We start from the raw sequence: 19,428 nt of genomic DNA on the forward strand, positions 1-19,428 counted from the left end.
CAATACACAATTCTGATGGACAGGATGCAACAAGTTTTAATTATTTATGGAATAGGGACAGTGGAAGAAAAAAAAGAGAGAGAGAGAACTATTGCAACATATTATCTGGACAAGGAGCGCTGCGCTGTTGTTTTGTTTCTTTTTCTTTTTCTCTGATCTTAGCTGTACCCAGGGGGATGTATACACATGGCGAAGCAAAGCCAAGTGATTTGCAAACGGATGGATTTGGGGATGCAAGTCCACCCAGAGTTGGCTGACTGACAACAGGCCAGTAAGTTGGAATCTGAGAACACTGTACAGTAAAGAGCAAAAAGTCCTGCTCAGGTTAAAAGAACCATTGAACTAGTTCCTGTAACATCTTTTACACACCATGGTTAAAACAATAAACTGTGACCTCATGTCTGAGGTGCAAACTGAATGAGAGTCTATAGCTATAGTTAACACAAAGTTTGATTTGATTGATTTGTGATGATTTGATGTGTGAAATAATATTTACTAAAAAAAATTTAAAAACATTTTTTCTTTTTGTTCACTGCTACAGGCTGCAGTGACCTGTACTCACCCACATTTTCAAAAAAGATTATGATGAAGGCTGACCAACAGAGCGACAGAGTGGTGGTAAATGCATTAGTGCACCCACGAGCACTACAGGTTTAAAGATTTCACATTATTGGTTACATCACACACCACACATTTCTCTGTTGGTGATTTGACAAAGGTCTGTTTTTAAAATTTTACATTTCCCGCGCGGCTGGTCGGTTTCCGTTCTGCAGTCCATCACACGAAGCATGCTGAGATGACCATTGTGTTGCGGTTCGCCCACAATGGCCACACACAAGGCTAGTCTGTCTGTCTCTAATTGCAAATTGAATAGACAGAATAACTTCTCTGGGAATGTGATCACAATGAGAGTAAAGCTCTCTCTCCCAATGCATACAAGCCTTTTCATCCATTCCAAAACCAATCACCATAAAGAAAGGTGATGATGATTTTATGGACAAGGGATCCCATTACTGACAAAGAATGAACAGAGAGAGAAACCTTTCTCCCATGATTCATGGTAAACTAACAAGTGCACTTGACTGACTTGAACTGACGAAGCTGAGCTGACAGAGCCTCACTGACTGAAATGGCTCTCTATAGTCTACCTGTACTCGGAGACTACAAAGACCTGACCTAAGTTCTTACTTGACTTGACCGAAGGACGATCACATGACCTGTACTGACACTACATCTTGGAAGCAAACCAGATGCCTGATGCTTATTGTCATGTTGCTTGCTGTGTCTGTTGGTTTATTATGCTGGATTTGTGTGCTGCTGCCGTGTTGATGATAAAATGTGATGCACGCTAACAGATTGACCCCATTTCTACAGGAAAAGAATGCTGCCTGCTCGTTCCTTGTTGTTTGATGTTATTGTTTAAATTCCTTTTTTTTTACACATGGTCCAGAGTTTTGCCCATGCGCTCTCCTCCACAGAGAAAAGGGGGAACTGAATGCAAAACTATGGAATGTGATGAGAACAAGTCTGTGTGTGAGGTGTGTTATCAGACAGCCTGGAAGCTCAAGGTTGAAACTCATTCAGAGAGGTTGTTTTACACACAGAGCAGAGTGTCACCCAGAAGAACCATGTGACCACCTGACGAGGGAGGTTTTTAGCTAAACCCAAGCAAAGGCAATAAGTGCTGTTGATGATAGTTGACATGTTTCCAAAATGGATAGACATCAGTATTACTACAGAAACATGGTGACAGACTGAGACCAGTCGCTTTTTTTTTCAGCAAAACTTGATCCAGTGGCTGCAGGGTTACCACGTTGTCTTAGAGCTGTGGCAGCAGCTGAGAAAGCTGTCATGGCATCACGTGACATTGTTGGTTATTCTGATTTAACCCTTTGGTCCCTCATGCGGTTTCTATGATCTTGCTTGAACAGAAGACCTCTCATCTCTCCACAGCACGTTGGCTCCGATACACCACTGTTCTATTGGATATGCCTAACATCGCTGTCAAATGCTGTAATGTTTTAAATCCTGCAACTTTGCTCCCCATTCCAGGAGACAGAGAAGATCATAACTGTGCAACTGTGTTGCTGTGCTTGAGCAGGTTTGCACTCCACATACAGATCTGTCTGAAACACCTCTAACTAACCCAGACCTGATTGTCTTTGTTGACGGGTCTGCTTCACGCAATGTTAACACAGGAAAAAATCAAGTTGGTTTGGCCGTAGTCACTCAACACGAAACACTGAAATCTGGCCCCTTGCCATCTCATTATTCAGCTCAAGCAGCTGAGTTGGTTGCACTCACTGAAGCTTGTAAATAGGCCAAAGACAAATCAGTAACTATTTACAGAGATTCTCAATATGCATTTGCAACCGTGCATGATTTCTCTGCATTGTGGAAACATAGAAATGCAGTGATGTTGCCGTCTGCTATTTCTGTATGCAAATGCCAGGCCCATACTAATGCGAAAGCTGATGCAGCTGCCCGCACCGCAGCTCAACAGGGCCTGACACACACACATACACCCCTGCACGCAGACACAGACACAGACACAGACGACAGATATTCCTCTGACATTGCATGCTATGCAACAATTTGCTACATCAGATGAGAAGCGCACATGGCAACAGGCTGGTTGTAAATATGCTGATGGATTGTGGATTGGTCCCAATGACAAACCATGTTTACCCAAACATTTTTTTCCACATTATGCTAAATTGACACATAGGTTGGATCATGTGTCAAAGGGAGGGATGTTCGATCAACTAAAGCAACACTGGTTTATGAAAGGTTTCACAACATACGCTCACAACTTTTGCCAAACATGCTCAATCTGCCTAACACACAACACAGGGAGAGGATTAAGGGTTCCCTAGCGGCACACCCATCGCCAGATAAACCATTTGATCACCTGATGATGGACTTTATTTAGCTTAACCCGAGTCAAGGCAAAAGGTACTGTTTGGTCATAGTTGATATGTTTTCCAAATGGATGGAGGTTTTTCCAACTTCAAAACAAGACAGTGCAGCTGTAGCAAAAGCCCTGATTTCTGAGATCTTGCCACGCTGGGGCGTGCCTTCTAAAATCAGCAGAGACAACGGCACACCTTTTGTAAGTGAAGCCATCAAACAACTTGACTCTTATATGGGCATTGATTTGAGACAACATTGTTCCTACCACCCAGTGAGTGGTGGAGCAGTAGAAAAAGAGAATGGAACAGTAAAAGCTAAGCTAGCTAAATGTTGTGAAGACACAGGCCTTCCATGGACAAAGGCGTTGCCGTTGATGTTGATGTACATGAGAACGAGGGTAAGAACTAGGTCAGGTTTGAGCCCGTTTGAGATTCTTTTTGGGCGCCCTCCATGAACAGGGATAGAGGCAGCAAGCAGAGTACCCCTTGACACACATCACTGTGAGAATGATTGAATGTTAAAGTATTGCCAGACTTTGTCCTCTGCTCTTGCCCGTCTACATCAGTAGGTTAAAGAGGCCCTACCCTCTCCAGCGACAGAACCACTGCACAGTCTCCTAGATTTTGTGGTGGTTAAAGACTTCAGAAGAAAGCACTGGATGGCGCAGAGGTAGAAAGGTGCTCCTGACAACATACACAGCGGTAAAAGTGGCTGAAAGAGCTACGTGGATTCACGCCAGCCACTGCAGGAAGGTGCCTGCACCAGTACAACAATAGATCAACAAGCGTGCACAATCAGCAACTGAACCACTGTTTTCCCTGACCTTGTGTTGTGAGTGAAGGAGGGATTGGGAACGCTTAGGCACCCTTTGTCTCGGACTCACAGGCTGTTAGACAGCAAACATCAACACAAGGGAGCTAGTGAGAAAACTCCTGGTCTCACCACTGCTGATTTAAGTGACACCGCAAAAAATTAAGAGTAAGTATCATGGTTGTCTCTGGAAGGAGACGTCATGGGACCCAGTCAGACACCCAAATATGTGTGGCTTACGAGGAACAACACAGATGTTTGCTGCCATTGCAATATCATTAACAGTGCCTCTGTTGCAGTTCCTAGATCACAAGCATGATGCACAAAAACCACCACAACAGAACACCACAGTGAACTACAGGCATTGACATCAAATAGCAGTGTTAGAGGCAAGAGAAGCACCCAAAGAGGCTGGGATGCTTGGCTAATGTTTAATAACTCCTGTTGTATGTTTGTGCCCAACAATACAGCTCCAAATGGTTCGGTGACCCGAGTGCTGGAAGGACTACGTTCCCTACGAGAAGAACTTGCAGAGAACTCTGAAGTGGACACTAACATGTTCGACTGGTCTGATTCTGTGTTTGCGAAATAAAAGGCCTTAGTGATGCCCATATTAGCAGGTCTAACTAGCTCTCTGTGGATGTTGCATTATTCCATGTGCCAGAGGTCTGATTGTAGGAGCTATTGATAAATGTGTCTCCATTCAAATGATCACACTCCATGAACAAGAATAACATGCCACTGTGATGACAGGAAGGACCCAGATTTGTTTTCTCTATTAAACTGGCGTATATCACATAATGATGACTTTCTATGACCTGATGATCTTTTTGTGATGTTGTATATGCTTGAGTGATCAAAGAATGATCACAAGGGAGGAGTATGTGATGGAAATTTGATATTTTACAGTGTTTACTGTTTCACCCTGCATGCTTCATCAGAATAGACCAGTGTTTCACTGTGTGGTATTTGATTATTTTATTATGTTACAGCTAGGTGAAGTTTTCCATGGGAAAGATGCTCCTTATAGAGTTTTCTTATCAGACTGTCCTTGATAGGCCTTCATCTCAGGACAGCTGGTCCCTACTCCCTTCCTCCCTTGGATAGCTGCGTAATACCCTTACAGTATAAAGTCACCTGCTTCTTCACTGGCTCTTTGTCTTACACTCTGAAGACTGTTTTGCACTCTATAAGTTTGTCTGACCCTTTGCAAAGAATAAAACCCTTAAAAGACGTCTGGATTGGAATCTTTATTTCAGAAGACTCACTAAAGGACAAATTTCCATTACAGGTCAAAGGGCCTAATTAATTCATACCGTGTAAAATCAGAATGGTTGATCCAAGAGTGCATTATTTACACTGGCTTATGACCATTTGCATTGGAAATGGTAATGACAAAAAAGCTAATACAACAGCAAGTTATTCTAATTCGGATTTATACAAGATATACAAGGTAAGGTATTGCCATTTTGTGTATTTGAGAAATTAATCTTAAAACTGAAATTTTAGCTGTGTGTATGATTAGGCTACGGTTATACATGCCAAAATTATTAAACACCATAAAGTTAACGTTACCGGTTAACTTGTAGTTAGTTAGTTTCGTGTAACAGTTCCCCCTGTATTTTATTGAATTTAGAACCCAATTTTCAGATTTTTTAATGTATTTTGGATTCTGTTGAAAGCTGTGAGGAGGCGTTAGCCAAAACAATGAATCAGAAAACATGTTAACTGAACTGTAACATTAAGTTAACAGTAAAACATAATGTTAGCTTTTAGTAATATAATAGTGCAAGCTATGGTCCTACTCGTGTTGTAACGTAATTATGCACTTAACGTTAGCGCTAACTTTAAGCTAACTTTATAGGCAATCTTGCTAAAGTTAGCTAAGTTTGTTAACATTACCCAAAATAATACATGCAACACTGACAAGTTCCCTACAGATCACTAACATTAAAGTTACGTTAATATAAGGTTAAGTTGATTGACTTAAGCTAGGTGTGCTATTTATCATCAATATTCTGCTATTGTTAACTTAACATTACATAATATTCTGTTAGGAGACGGGACAGAAAGGACCCAAACGCAACACTCAGAGGGAAGGAGGTTTTATTGAGGGTTCACGGAGGGGGCTAGGGAAGAGGTGAGGGAGGAGAGGTGGAGCGGGCACGGAGGACCGAGGAGCAGGCGAGGCACGGGTGGTGAGGCGAGGAGCAGGGAGGAGCCGGGAGGGCGCCGTGGAGGAAGCCCGAGAGGTGAGGACCGGAGGATGAGCCCAGCCGACTGAACGGACGACGAGGGTGAGTGAACCTGGGAGGGAAAACAGACAGAAAGACAGGGTTAGTGACTGGAGCGACAGAATGCAGGGAAAATGAGAAAAAAACAAGGATCATGAGAGCCTGGACGTAGAGGTGGCACCGGGTAAGGAGCAACGACGATCAAGCGAGGATGGTGTGGAGAACCGGGGTTGAAATACAGGCTGGGATGAGGTTGATTACTGGCAGGTGTGGTAGGCTGACGAGGTGGCTGATGAGGTGCAGGTGTAGGTAGTTGGCTGGGCTCAGGAGCTGAGGGAGAGAGGAGGAGAACACAGGGAGGCAGGCAGAGCAAAACAAAGGGTGAAATAAAGTGAGAAAAAAAAGTAAAACCATCAGCTGGGCTGTCCCCACAACAATATTCATAATTGATTCACTTACCTTTCACACTGAGTATTTGAGCCGGAAAAGCTTTCCAGCTAGATTTAGGTGGCTTTACTCAAAGCACCCCATGTTCCACCAGGCCAATCCTCTTGGGGTCTTTAAACATTTTTTTATCCTTAACATATTTGTCCAAGCCCACACTCACTTGGTTTTCTTTTACCCATTTAATAAGCACATACATTTTGGTTGGCTTCTTGTATCTGTGCTAATATATTTCTGTTCTAACGCTAACGCCAATGGCCCTGGTCTAATGTTTTGGTTACTTAGCAACGGAAAGGACCGCGAATCAGAGCCAATCAGAGCCAGTCAGATTTTCAAATCTGATAAGATATATCCACCTGCATCACTTTGAGGTTCCGTTTGGCGCCCGCAGTCTCAAGGAAAGGATAGAGTTAGTAAGGTTAGGCCTAAAATGGAGCCTTCTTGTATGAAAAGGAAGATCATGTACAGAAGATATTTGCAGGATGAAAAAGAGCCCATACCCAGGACAACAAAATATCGATTGGAAAGAAATGGTAGTTTTTTTAAGTAATGGTAGTGTTAGAAAGTAGACCATTATAGCTAAACATACCCAGTTTAAATCTAGCTAACTTTCTCCCTACTATGCCAGACAAAAATGTACTTCTCTTAGCAGCAAGTTGCATTGGTGTGTAACATCAGTGAAATATGTGTATTTAAAAGTGTTTGTATTTGTGTGTGGCTTTTTTTGAATTTACAAGTTGACTGTGATGGCACGGACTCAAATTTGGACTTTGAGGTGAGTTTGCATTTTAAAAGGCTTAACAGCTCAAAAATTGTGGTCAGTATTTGTCTTATTAGCATTTAACAGAGTACTTGTACTCCTGTTGTACTCTTAAACACAGGACAAGAATCGTGGGGCAAATAAGAGTTTGCAGCAGAGAGGTAATACTTTACTCTATCTTTCCTACTCTTGAGGTGCTATTTCTTTGCACTTTTACTGAGCAACCCACTAGAATCTGAAGGCCGGCTGAGCGAGATCAAACAGTTGGGTGTGTGTCCCACCCACTGAAACCCAGCTTTTGTCTTGTTAATCCGGAGGGCGATCTTAGCTGGGTGCAATCATTCTTAATGCCCAACACCTGTGTGCAATTAGACTCACACTACTTCAGTGAAACCTACCACTGAAGCGTCAGCATTAGTGTCGGCTCCTTGTGTGAAGACCTACTTGGGTAAAGACCAGCCAGTCCACTGAGCAAAGCCGCCTACAAGGGAAGCATTTCCCTTCCCGAGGCGCACCTACTCACCTAAAGCTGCCAGCTACAAATACACTCAGGCCATGTGCTACAACACTATTCCTATTGTTTCCGGTCCACGCAAGAGGTATCGTGCCATCAGGCACAGAAACCAGGCACTCCTCAAGCCTTTAAAACAGGTAGCACCCACATCTGTTTACTTGTATGTTGGGTCACGGAACTGCCAGTCGGCAGTCAACAAAGCTGACTTCATCACTGCTTATGCTAACACATTATCTCTTGGGCTACTGGCGCTCACTGAGACCTGGATCATAACAGAAAACTCTGCTACCCCCGCTGTGCTGTCCACCAATTACTCTTCCCCCCCCCTCTGGGAGGGGAATGAGTAATTGGAAATTCACACAGCTGCTACCCCCGAATCAATATGCCTCCTTCGAATACCATGCTGTCTTTGTGTCCGCTCCGGTAAAGGTCTCTGTGATTGTCATATACTGTCCACCAGGACAAATGGGTAACTTTGTGGAGGAGCTAGACACACTGCTGTCTTCAATCCCAGAGCATGACTGTCCCCTACTTGTCCTCGGTGACATGAACATTCACTTAGACAATTCAACTCAGCAGATTTCCTGGCTCTGATTCAGTCCTTTGATCTAACACGGGTTCTCAGCCTACCTCTCGAGGCGCTCCTACAATTTTTTGTGGCAAGGACAATTATCCTCCTCCCACTGCCTCTCCACAGGGGTGCCCCAAGGCTCAGTGCTTGGGCCCCTTCTCTTCTCAATTTACACCACCTCACTGGGGCCAATCATTCGCTCGCACGGCTTCTCTTACCATTGCTATGTAGACGACACGCAACTCTACCTATCCTTCCCGCCAGGCGATCCCACTGTCTCTGCGCGGATCACGGACTGTCTATCGGACATATCTGCATGGATGAAGGCTTGCCACCTTCAACTAAACCTCTCTAAGACTGAACTCTTGGTCATTCCAGCCAAGCAATCTATCCACCATAACATCAAACTACAAATTGACTCCGCAACCATCACTCCAACCAAGGTGGTGAGAAACTTGGGTGTCATAATTGATGACCAGCTGTCTTTTTCAGACAATGTTGCTGCTGTCTCTCGCTCATGCCGCTTTGCTCTATACAACATAAGGAAAAATCAGGCCCTACCTCACTCTGTACGCCACCCAGCTTCAGCTTGTTTTGATGAAACCCTTACAAATGGTTCAGAACGCAGCAGCGCGTCTGGTTTTTGATCAGCCCAAAAGGACTCATGTCACTCCATTACTCAGTGACCTCCACTGGCTCGCCGTGGCCTCCAGAATCAAATTCAAGTCACTAATGCTTGCATACAGAGTGACTACTGGGTCTGCACCCATTTACCTAAACTCCATAATACAAACTTACGTTCCTTCTCGGCCGCTACGCTCCTCCAACGAACAACGCCTAGCTTTGCCATCCCTTCACACAAAGCAATCCCAGTCCCGGCTATTCTCATCTGTGACACCACGATGGTGGAACGAGCTACCACACGCCATCAGAGCAGGGACGTCCCTCTCTAACTTCAAGAAGCTCTTAAACTCATCTCTTCCGAGAACACTTCCTCTTATAACACCTCTAACTCCTAACCTCTAACATGCATTTCCTGTGCTCTTCTTCTTCTATCCACTATAATGATCTTGTATTGATTGCACTTTTTGTTAACTCTTACTTCCTTCCCTAGGTATCTACCCCATTGATGTGATATGTACTGTGAGCTCTTACTAGTATGTATTGTCAGTTGTAGATCTGTAGTTGATGCTCTGATGTATGTTGTTCCTCAAATGTAAGTCGCTTTGGATAAAAGCCAAATGAGTAAATGTAAATGTAATAGTCAACACCTCCTGTCTTCTTCTGTGGCTCAACGAGGTCCCCCTAAACATCTCTTTATCTTCTAACATGAGACCTGAGGTGTGCTTATGAAGCCAAATCCTGATTTAAAATGTTTTGTTGTTTTTTTCCCAGCAACCCAGTGGACACGCTGTAGTGGACAGTGATGGAGAAGAGGGGAAGTCAAACAATGAACCTGAAAGAGTAGGTTCACTGTCTATTTCATGTCTATTGTAATTATAAAGATTATGCTCGACTGTGAACTATTATCTAACCATTGTCTGTCCTCTTATACAGCAGTCCCTTGATGACCACACGGACAGATACAGTGATGGCACGGACGCAAGCTTGGACTCTGACTTTGAGGTGAGTTTGCATGGTGCGTTGGACATCAAAAGCCCTGTATACCAATTTAATTGCTGAGTAATCAAACATGTTCACGGGGACCTCTCTGAACCAAGGGTAGAAAACATGAGTAGTATTTGTGCTACAGGGTTGCCGCCGGGTATTAAAAATCTTTAAAAAATCTTAAATTTCGACATCAAAATTTAAGGCCTTAGAAAGACGTTGTTTGTGTTCTAGGTCTTAAATAATTATAAACAGGTCTTAATTTTCCAACGTCCATGTAGCGCTACCTCTAGTGCTAACTGAAATGCTCCCGCAGCACTCAAGAATGTTTTTACCTCCTGTGGTGTTGTAGTTCTTTCTTTCGCTAGTCCAAATATAATTCGCTGTATTATGACTACAAAGACCAACATGCTGATGTTATTTGCGCGAGTCTCTTTCGAATTGTACCACAGATATAAAACAGATTTATTCTTCAGCTGTGGGTAAGAAAAAACAGAGCTTGGTTCAGACCAGTTGCTAGCAACATATTTGAAGCCTACTGTCGCTGTTTAATGAAATTTCACAGGATCATTGAGCTGATGATACACGGGGGAACTTCAGCAATGTTGCTGGGCAATCTCGCTTGTGGCAAGTCCCTCTATGTTTGCTCTAAAAGTTGCTCTGTGTATCATCAGCTTTAATGATTTTCAGTAAAGCTACAGTAACACTGAACGCATGAGGCGATGAGAGACTGCTGAATTATTAATAGCTGCAAGCATGTAGGCCTGGGGCTGACTGTGAAAAGTATCTGGTATGTTTTTCTTATAATAATAATAATTATTATTGTTAGCCTATTATTATCAACAGCTACGGCTGACCTTTCTTTTCTCCGTGAGAGGAAAGAATTTAGAAAGTTGCATGACGCTGCGGAGAGCCCCCGGCTGCAGTAGTGCATGGATCATGTGTAGGCTAATATTCATCCAGCCAGAGGGAACCGTTCATCGTACTAGCGACACACACAACCCATACTGGAGAGGGATTGGGGCGGTGGAGCGTACATGGCCAGGGACATGATATCGCGGAGCGACTGGCCCGCTGCGGACGGTCAGTGATCGTTCCCTCTGGCTGGATGAAGTCTGACGCTCCGCATCCTTGATGACAGAGATATAGAGATTATTGTCAATATAGTATGCTGTCAATATTTTAGAGATCCCCCTAAAATATTACAAATCATGCTTTTAGGGGAGCTGATGTCTTATTAAGAGGAGCTAAGCTCCCCCTGGCTCCCGTGTAGTTCGCACCCTATTCATAGTTAAATTATAAAGAAAGGACAGTGTTGACCACAGAGGAGCTCAGGTTAGTAACATTAAAGCATATTAGGGATGCAAACTAGTCCTTTTAAGGTAATGAGGAGATTATTCTTTTGGATTTTGATGTACAAATGAAATGCTTGTAATTATACAGAAGGGAGATGGTTCTCATGTTGCCTGTTTTTTAGGTTAATTTAGACAAATGTATAAAGTAGCAAATTAAGACACAAAAGGCAAATATGAACAGTCTGTAATATTTCTGAGGTCATATTAACAGGTTTTCCTGCCATTAAGGTGGTGAGGCTTAAAACTGCTCGGTGCTGTGCCATAAATTTAAAATCATTGTGGAGAGCATCAAAACTAACCACATGAATTCTTCCAGATCTAATGGTTATAATTCAAACCCAGTAGCAAGTTCAGCTTTGGGATGGAGTTCATTCAAAATCTGCTCTAGATTTTCCTACTTATTCACTGATGTGGTAATAACAGTGTTCCAAAATTATGTGGAATTGCATATTTCTTTATTGGAACACACCTGCCTCGAATTCTCTTCTTCCTGCACTCACTCACAGAACATGTCATTTTTCTGGATATTTCCACTTGTGATCCTTTTTCACGGCAGCATTTGAACAAGCTGGCTTTTTCACTGCAAGCTTGTTAATTACGTAGCTTATCAATGTCATCGTCCATCCCGGTGTTTCATTGTTGACATCATCCAATGCCATTCTTGTAGACATCACCCAACCCTAATTTGAATACATTTATTACTCTGCAAGGAATTTTGTGACTGCATTTCCTTTGTACATTTATTTTTTTTATGTCGAGATATAGGTCTTAAATTTCACTGTAAGTGGTTTTAAAAAGGTCTTTAAAAGTCTTATATTTGACTAGGTGAAACCTGCAGAAACCATGGTGCTAAGAAGGATATAAACTGTTAACACAACAACTTTAATTTAGCATTTCTGTTAACTAATAATAGCTATTAGTTTCTCTTTTCTCTGTAGCACCCCCTCGACGGCCATACAGATGATGATGATGATGGTGGTGATGATGAAGATGATAATGGGCCAACTTCTGATTCTGAACACATGGTAGGGTAATTTTTGATGTTCATCCGTCTGATTACTTCGATGATTAGTTCGATCACTATTCCTGTAAAATATATGGACAAAAGCTGTTGTGGTTCACACTATATGCAGTTGGATTGTCTTTGTAGTAGATGTCAAATTTAGTTAGCTAGCAATTTAAATAGAGCAATCAAACATTTTGTCATTGTACCATAGTTAACTGGGAATGGGATTCTCAGTGCCAATTTTAATTGGGAATAAATGCCTTTTTTCTGATAATGCATACATAAACTGCCATGCTATGTTAAAGAAAACATGTTGATAAAAAATATTTTGGCCAAGAGTTGGTCATTAATGTAATTAAATGTTAATTAAACACTTGAGGTCATGCTCCATTAATTTTGCAATTTCTTATAAATAATAATATTTTACGGCAATTACCTGACACTTCACAGCTGGAATACAGAGCCTGGATTCTTCTGCCAATATAAAGAAGATTAATTTATGATATCACAACATTTCAAATAGCCAGAGATGTTTTAAGAGAAGACACGCCACTACTCAATACATCTCTATAGGGTTCCACTAACGTAAGGGTGTACTACCACGCATGCGTCACTACTACCAAGCATGTGTGGAAAAAGTATAACCTGTGGGGGAAAAACACTTTTTAAACCTTACTTTGGGGCAAAGACTTTTTCAGCATTTTCTTATCAGATTTTACTTCTATACATACAGTTTTTATGTCCCCATGACCGGTGAAAGTGCAGTTCTAGCTTTCTACCTATTTATTTAGAGAAAGGCCTGATCTTGTTAGTCCGAAATAACTGCACGGAAGCGTTATCAAGATGGCTGCCGAGCGGGACTTGCCTATAAGGACTTTGATATAGCCTCTGACAGAGAGTGGGGATGGTGCTGCGCCTGCCTCTGCTGCCACAAGGCCAAATGGTTCAATCACATCTTCCACTTTTCAACCACACATAAGTTATAACTAATATAGATTCTGTTATTTTTTTACAGGTTAATGATGACATGATGAGGTCCCCACTATACAGAGGAGCATCTGTTACTCTTGGGCAAACCATTCTACTTCTGATGGCCTTTGCTGGAACCGTGGGATTGACACAAGATGGTCTGCAAAAACTTCTTCAGATTTTAATTCTTGTTCTACCACCAGATTGCCACTTGCCAGCCACAAAATCTCTTCAAAAAACTATTCAAAACTGGGAAATATGTTTTTCATAGATATTGCCCCAACTGCTTTTGTCTTTTGGATAATAATAAATGTAAGACCTGCCATCAGGTGTTTGACAAAAATGAACTAATAAAAAAATGGAAACTTTTTTTTTTTACCTTGCCTCTTATTGGCTAAAACTCTTATAGTTATTGGCTTAACTAAAACATGTCCTAGAGACTTTAAATCTTGGAGAGTCGTTGAACTACAGAAAGACTAGGCCAACAAACCCGGACGCAATTTCAGACATTATGGATGGCAAACTGTATGAACAGATATGCAAATACTCCAATTTAAAGAAAGATTACTCTTTTAGCTTCACTTTAACTCTGATGGTGTACCTATCTTCAAATCCTCCTCTTTTTCTATTTGGCCCTTGCTATGTTACATAAATGAGCTCCCACCTAATATAAGGAAAAAGAACATGTTTTTAGCAGGACTTTGGTTTGGTGTAAAAAACAAACATCCATTTCCATGTTTTTTTAAAAATTTATCAGTGAAATGAAAACTCTTGGTTCAGCAGGTTTTGAGTGGTGTTTAAAGGGTAAGATTATTAAATCTTATGTATATGCTATAATTTGTTCATGTGATAGTGTAGCACGGGCTGCATTACAAAATGTCAAGCAATTCAATGGCAAATTTGGCTGCAACTGGTGTCTACATCCAGGGGATAGAGTCGAGAAAGGTAAGAGATATGCTCAAGTATACCCTTATCAGGAAGAAGTAGCAGAACACTGCCACACAGATATGATTGAATGGGGACAAAATGGAGTGGTTGGTCAAAACTTTGAGGTGAAGGGGCCCACACCTTTGATGTCACTGCCTTTTTTTGATGTTGTCACTGGATTTATTATTGACTCCATGCATTGCATTGATTTAGGGGTGATGAGACAACTGTCTACCTTGTGGTTTGATAGTTCTTACCATAGAGAGCTTTGGTATATAGGAACCAGAATCAATGAGATAGATTGCCTATATCTATCTTAACCAGAGCCTACTGGAAAGCCTCAGAATGGCGCGCTTTTCTCTTATTTTATGCTCCAATTTTTTGAAATCCATTCTTCCAGGTAGATTTCTTAGGCACTTCCTCCTTTTGTGCCAAGCAGTGTATGTCTTGTAAACAACATCAATTACACAGCTGGAGCTTTTCTTTGCATCTCAACACCTGAATGAGTTTGTGTGTGATTTTGAGACCTTGTATGGTAGATCCCACATGACATGCAATGTTCATATTCTACTTCATCTTTGTGACAGTGTCAGAAACTGGGGGCCCTTATGGTGTTACAGCGCAAACAGTTTCGAAGGGTGTAATGGCTTTCTGTTGAAACTATACAATGGCACTCAATCTGTACCCTTACAGATAGTAACATCTTTTCTCTTACTAAAACAAGTAGAGAGAACTGGCAATATGGTGATGATAGATGTTCCACCTAAAGTAAGGCAGCTGTTTTACACAATGCTAGATGGCTATAATACAACTAAAAATGCAAGAAGAGTGAACGGCACTGTGCTTTTTGGAAGGGGTTACTTCAGAGCTCTCAATCTATATGAAAGGGAGGCTACTGAACAACAAATTGGATACCCTGTCAAAGATCAAGCTATGTTTTACCGCAAAGCAGTAGTTAACTCACAAATATTTCTAAGCATTAAATACAGAAGAAAACTTAAGAGGGATAACACTCTGGTTAGGATATCTGATGGCAGTGTTTGCCAGATAGTGTCTTTTGCCAATGTTAGGAGTCACGCTGGCTGTGAACATGCATTATGTCTAGCCAGAAAGTGTGTGACAAAACCTAGATTGTTTCTTTAAGGCTACTATGGTGAATCTAGGTGCCAGATTAAGCATGTGATGTCAATACCATTTGAATTTAGTGATTTGATTGCTCTAGACGTCTGCCAACTGTCCAAAAAATGTGTAGTATATAGAAAAGATAATGGTTGTTTAATTTCCTTAATGCCAAACAATTTAGAGCGAGATTAAAGTCTGAGAGGTTACTCAGATTACAGAGCAGGTTACCATGCCCTACATGACACAAGACATATGTAACACATTCATTATTAGTGAGTCAAACAGTGTGGTGTTGTGAAATTTCATTGTGTTTCTGAAGCGTGTGCCATAGACTGAAAATTCTTGTCTTCCTAGCTTCTTTGGAAAATGCAGAATCCAACCAACATGAATTTCAATGGATATTGTAATGCTATTTTAAATTATTTTTAATTTTTATTAAAGGCAAGCTTTTATGAACCTTTGTGCACATGTTGTTGAGTGATGTCCAAGTTGAGCCATGCAATTTGGTAATTATTATTTTCAGATCCACTGCTTCAGGACCATGTACCCATCTTGTTTAAATGAAGAATTTGATTTAACATGTTTCCTATATATGGGTGGCTCCTCCTGGTGCCCATTTTCATCATCTTTATTCCCACATATTGATCAATGTTTACTTTTAATTGTTTTATTATGCTATTTGATCACTGTAATGGCACATATGCCATTATGAGAGTCTACTGAACTTGTTATGGAATTGTGTAATAGAGGATTGTTTCTTGAGCTAATATTAGTTTGTACCATAATATGTAACGTTGCAATCCTGTGAGTAATTATTTTTCAATACACACTGCATTGCTTTAAAGACTCTGCATCTGGTGTCATTTCTTCATACTTTGCTAGTCCGGCTTCACTAGCACATTCTCTCAAAATAAGAGACTTTTAAAAACCTATACCCAATCAATAAAAAGTTAATGGAAAAAGCCTATACCCACCTTTGCAGTGTGCGTATGTATTGCCTTTAAACAGATTCCATATGTATTTATCATTTATCAAAGATTGTCATACCCTCAAATTAGTTCACTTGTTGAAATTGTAATCCTGAAACTTTGAAAATGTGCCAGTATTTGTTACATGTTGTGGTAACATGTTTTCCACATGTGCTCCACATGGTATTCCATATTACGTGTGGAACCATTTTCCACATGTGTTTGACATGGTATATCCTGTGGTACCATGTTTTCTACATGTGCTTCACATGTTATCATATATTACAACATGTGGAAACATTTTCCACATGTTACCACATGTGAAAATGACCACATATGTGATCACATGTGGAAAACATGGGCAAATCATGTGGTTTTTCTGTAAGGGAAATCATCTAATGACTCTCAAACTAATGCTGGGTACACACCAAAGGATTTTTTACATCTTATAAGATTTTAAAAATGTGATAGACCACAAACATGAGGAGAAAAAATTCCTAGATTTAACCGTTTTGCTCCTATTGATGCCATGATGTGACAGCACACCACACATAAACACACATTGCGACGTTGAACAAACATTTGTGCTGTTGCCACAAATCTACAAGCTGATCCTCCATCTCTGCTGTCCACATTAATTTCACCTTGTGCTGCGCCATGACTGTGTTTCTTATGCTTCCGTCTTCAATCATCTCGCTTTCTGATTGGATATTGTTTCGTTTCACGTGATAATCTCCAGAACGTGTGCCCGTTTGTCCTCGGGGATCCCCCCACACATCAGGATTTCTGATCGGGGCGCTTCCGACGTTCTTCCGATCAGGTTCGGACACTCTTAACACACCTCACACCAAGGGAGAATCTGATAATATAATCTGTAGAACCATCAAGATAATCAGGACATAGCTAGGATTGTTGGAAGGGGGGAAAAATCGGCCCAAAATCAGCCCGATTATCTTTTGGTGTGTACCCAGCATAAAGCGATTAAGTTTAATTAGTGCACTCTCCTCCACTCACTGCAATGAGGAAATAACAGACCAGAATCACATTATTTACTGTGACAATCCCCCAAATATATTTTTATTTACGTCTTTTTAATGACTGCATAGCTGTAATTTACACTGACATATCCAGTCTTTGTACAGATATCATAGCAGTCCTTCAGCTGTGGGGATGATGGAGTTTGTCAGGAAAGCTCAATAGATTTTCAGCAAAGGGGATTTGCATGATAAACATCATGACATTTTTCTATAAATAAATTGTGAACGTGATTGTTTAACACAGTTGTCAGCTTATAAAAGTGTCCCAAAGGGTAAAGTCACCTTTTGTCACAATCCTGTCCTGAGCTTGTCTGTGTTATATTATTTTGGCCATGCCTTCTCGGTGTTTTGATTTTGGTTCCATGTCTTTGTTCATAGTCCTGTACTTTAGTTCATGTCTTTAGTGTTTACTCCTGGTCTTGTGTTCTCTATTTAGCTTTGTGTATTCCCTTGTTCATTAACTGGTTCTGTTCAGCTCTCTTTGTACCGGTCTGTCATGTGTTTGATTGTTCCCTGTATCTTAGCTCCTGCATCTCAGCCGTGTCTTAGCTCCTAGTTTTGTGTCTTAGTGTTTTATTCTGGTCTGTGTTCTGTCTGTGTGGGTTACTTGGCCCCATGTCTGCCTGTCAAGTGTTCCGTCTGTTTCCCCCAGTTATCACTCTGTCTGCCTGCCTCTTTGTTCCCCTTTGCTGTCTCTGCCTGCCTGCCTCTCGCTGTCTTCCCTGGTATCTCTCTGCCTGCCTCGTTAGTCTCATGTCTGTCACCTGCGTACTGTGTTATCTTGGATTACCTGAACTCAGCCGCTCTTGTAAGTGTGCTCACCTTGTGTTTATATTAAATTATCACTGAACTGTAACTGCCAGTCTACGTGTCCTGCATTTGGGTCCTCTAACCTGCTCTGCCTCACCACCACAACCCGTGACACCTTTAGATACTGCTGTGAATACCTGCTGATATTATTTTTCAGCATCATAATTCGTTGACTGGAAACAACAACCCTTTTCATTTGTAAATAAGCTACATTTGTACACTTTAATGACCCAAGTTTTTCATTCAATGTCAAGTTTGTCTTTTACCTTCCGGTTGCTTTTGCTGGATTTAGTACATACAAGTCAAAAGTCAGGGAACTTATTGGTTCACACAGCCTACTATGCATTTGTTGTAAACACACATCCATTTACCACCACATTCACCATGAATATCACTTTTAAAAGACCACCTTTGGAGCAAAGTTAATTTGCTTACATCTAGCTTACTGTGTGTTGATGTTTCTATGGGGAAAAGTATCATGAGCTCTGAGGGTTACTTAGCAGTATGATGAAGCAGGGTATTAAGTTATTACCACTATTATTACTAAACCAGACAATTTTTGCTGTTGGTCTGGAAGCTGATGTATCAATATAAATTAAAACATATTTTGACCTAACTATGTAATGTATAATACATATTTCAGTGATTTGTGAATAATCATACACAGTAATAAGCCCATGTCATAGAAACACTGGGCTGTGTGTGAAGACTAAGCAGATGAGTCTCCACTCTGTGTTGTGTTAACACACAATTTGAACAGCCACTCACACAACTTTGGTTATGTCATAAACACATCATTAAAGACAAATACCAACACATTCAGACCAGGCACCATGACTAGTGGAACAGTAACATGACCATCTGATCCCAGAGACATGCAGGAGAACTGTTCTAATGAGCTCTGCTATGTAAATGCTCCGTATTTGTATAACGCTTTTCTAATCTTTTCGACCACTCAAAGTTTTTACACTATGTCTGAGCCAGGATTGAACCACAGACCTTCCAATTAACGGGCAACCCGCCCACTACCACTTCCACTACCCGGGGACGCCGAGCCGACAGCTGCCTCCACGGAGCCTCTGGCCCTACTGAGAGCGGAGAAGTTGCAAGTGGCACACCGCCAGTCACGTCCTTCAAGCCACACAGTAAAACACACCGTAAACCACACAGTAAGTCGCACCGTACGTTACCCAGACTAATGTGAATAACCACCGACAGATGAGGGCTTGAATGAGCCGATGACGAGTGAGGCGACCACCACCACGAACACCCAACTGGCTCGTCTTACATATCCCACTAATTGGCCTTGATCGACCCCAGCTGTGAGCTCCACCCAGCATCACTCAACAGGCACGCGTACACACCTGCGGGAGAGAGACA

General features: G+C 41.5%; 1 protein-coding gene and 1 long non-coding RNA gene across 2 annotated transcripts; one reads left to right on the plus strand and one right to left on the minus strand.

The window, feature by feature from the left end:
- The first annotated feature begins 5,981 nt into the window (after positions 1-5,981).
- LOC119905538 (pheromone-processing carboxypeptidase KEX1-like) lies at positions 5,982-13,553 on the plus strand. Its single transcript, XM_038722687.1, has 7 exons — positions 5,982-6,020; positions 7,139-7,176; positions 7,283-7,322; positions 9,642-9,710; positions 9,804-9,872; positions 12,148-12,234; positions 13,231-13,553. Exons 2-7 carry the CDS (start codon positions 7,148-7,150, stop codon positions 13,453-13,455), a joined length of 519 nt encoding a protein of 172 aa, XP_038578615.1. The 5' UTR covers positions 5,982-6,020; positions 7,139-7,147; the 3' UTR covers positions 13,456-13,553.
- Positions 12,214-19,251, minus strand: LOC119905545. Its single transcript, XR_005444836.1, has 3 exons — positions 19,048-19,251; positions 12,652-12,689; positions 12,214-12,295 (listed from the first exon to the last, which is right to left on the minus strand). It is a non-coding gene; the product is annotated as an uncharacterized LOC119905545 (long non-coding RNA).
- Between the last annotated feature and the right edge of the window lie 177 nt (positions 19,252-19,428).

Source organism: Micropterus salmoides, unplaced genomic scaffold (assembly GCF_014851395.1).
Source record: "Micropterus salmoides isolate LMB-PRFRI ecotype aquatic unplaced genomic scaffold, ASM1485139v1 Ms_hic_scaffold_1, whole genome shotgun sequence".
In the NCBI taxonomy this organism is placed as follows: domain Eukaryota; kingdom Metazoa; phylum Chordata; class Actinopteri; order Centrarchiformes; family Centrarchidae; genus Micropterus; species Micropterus salmoides.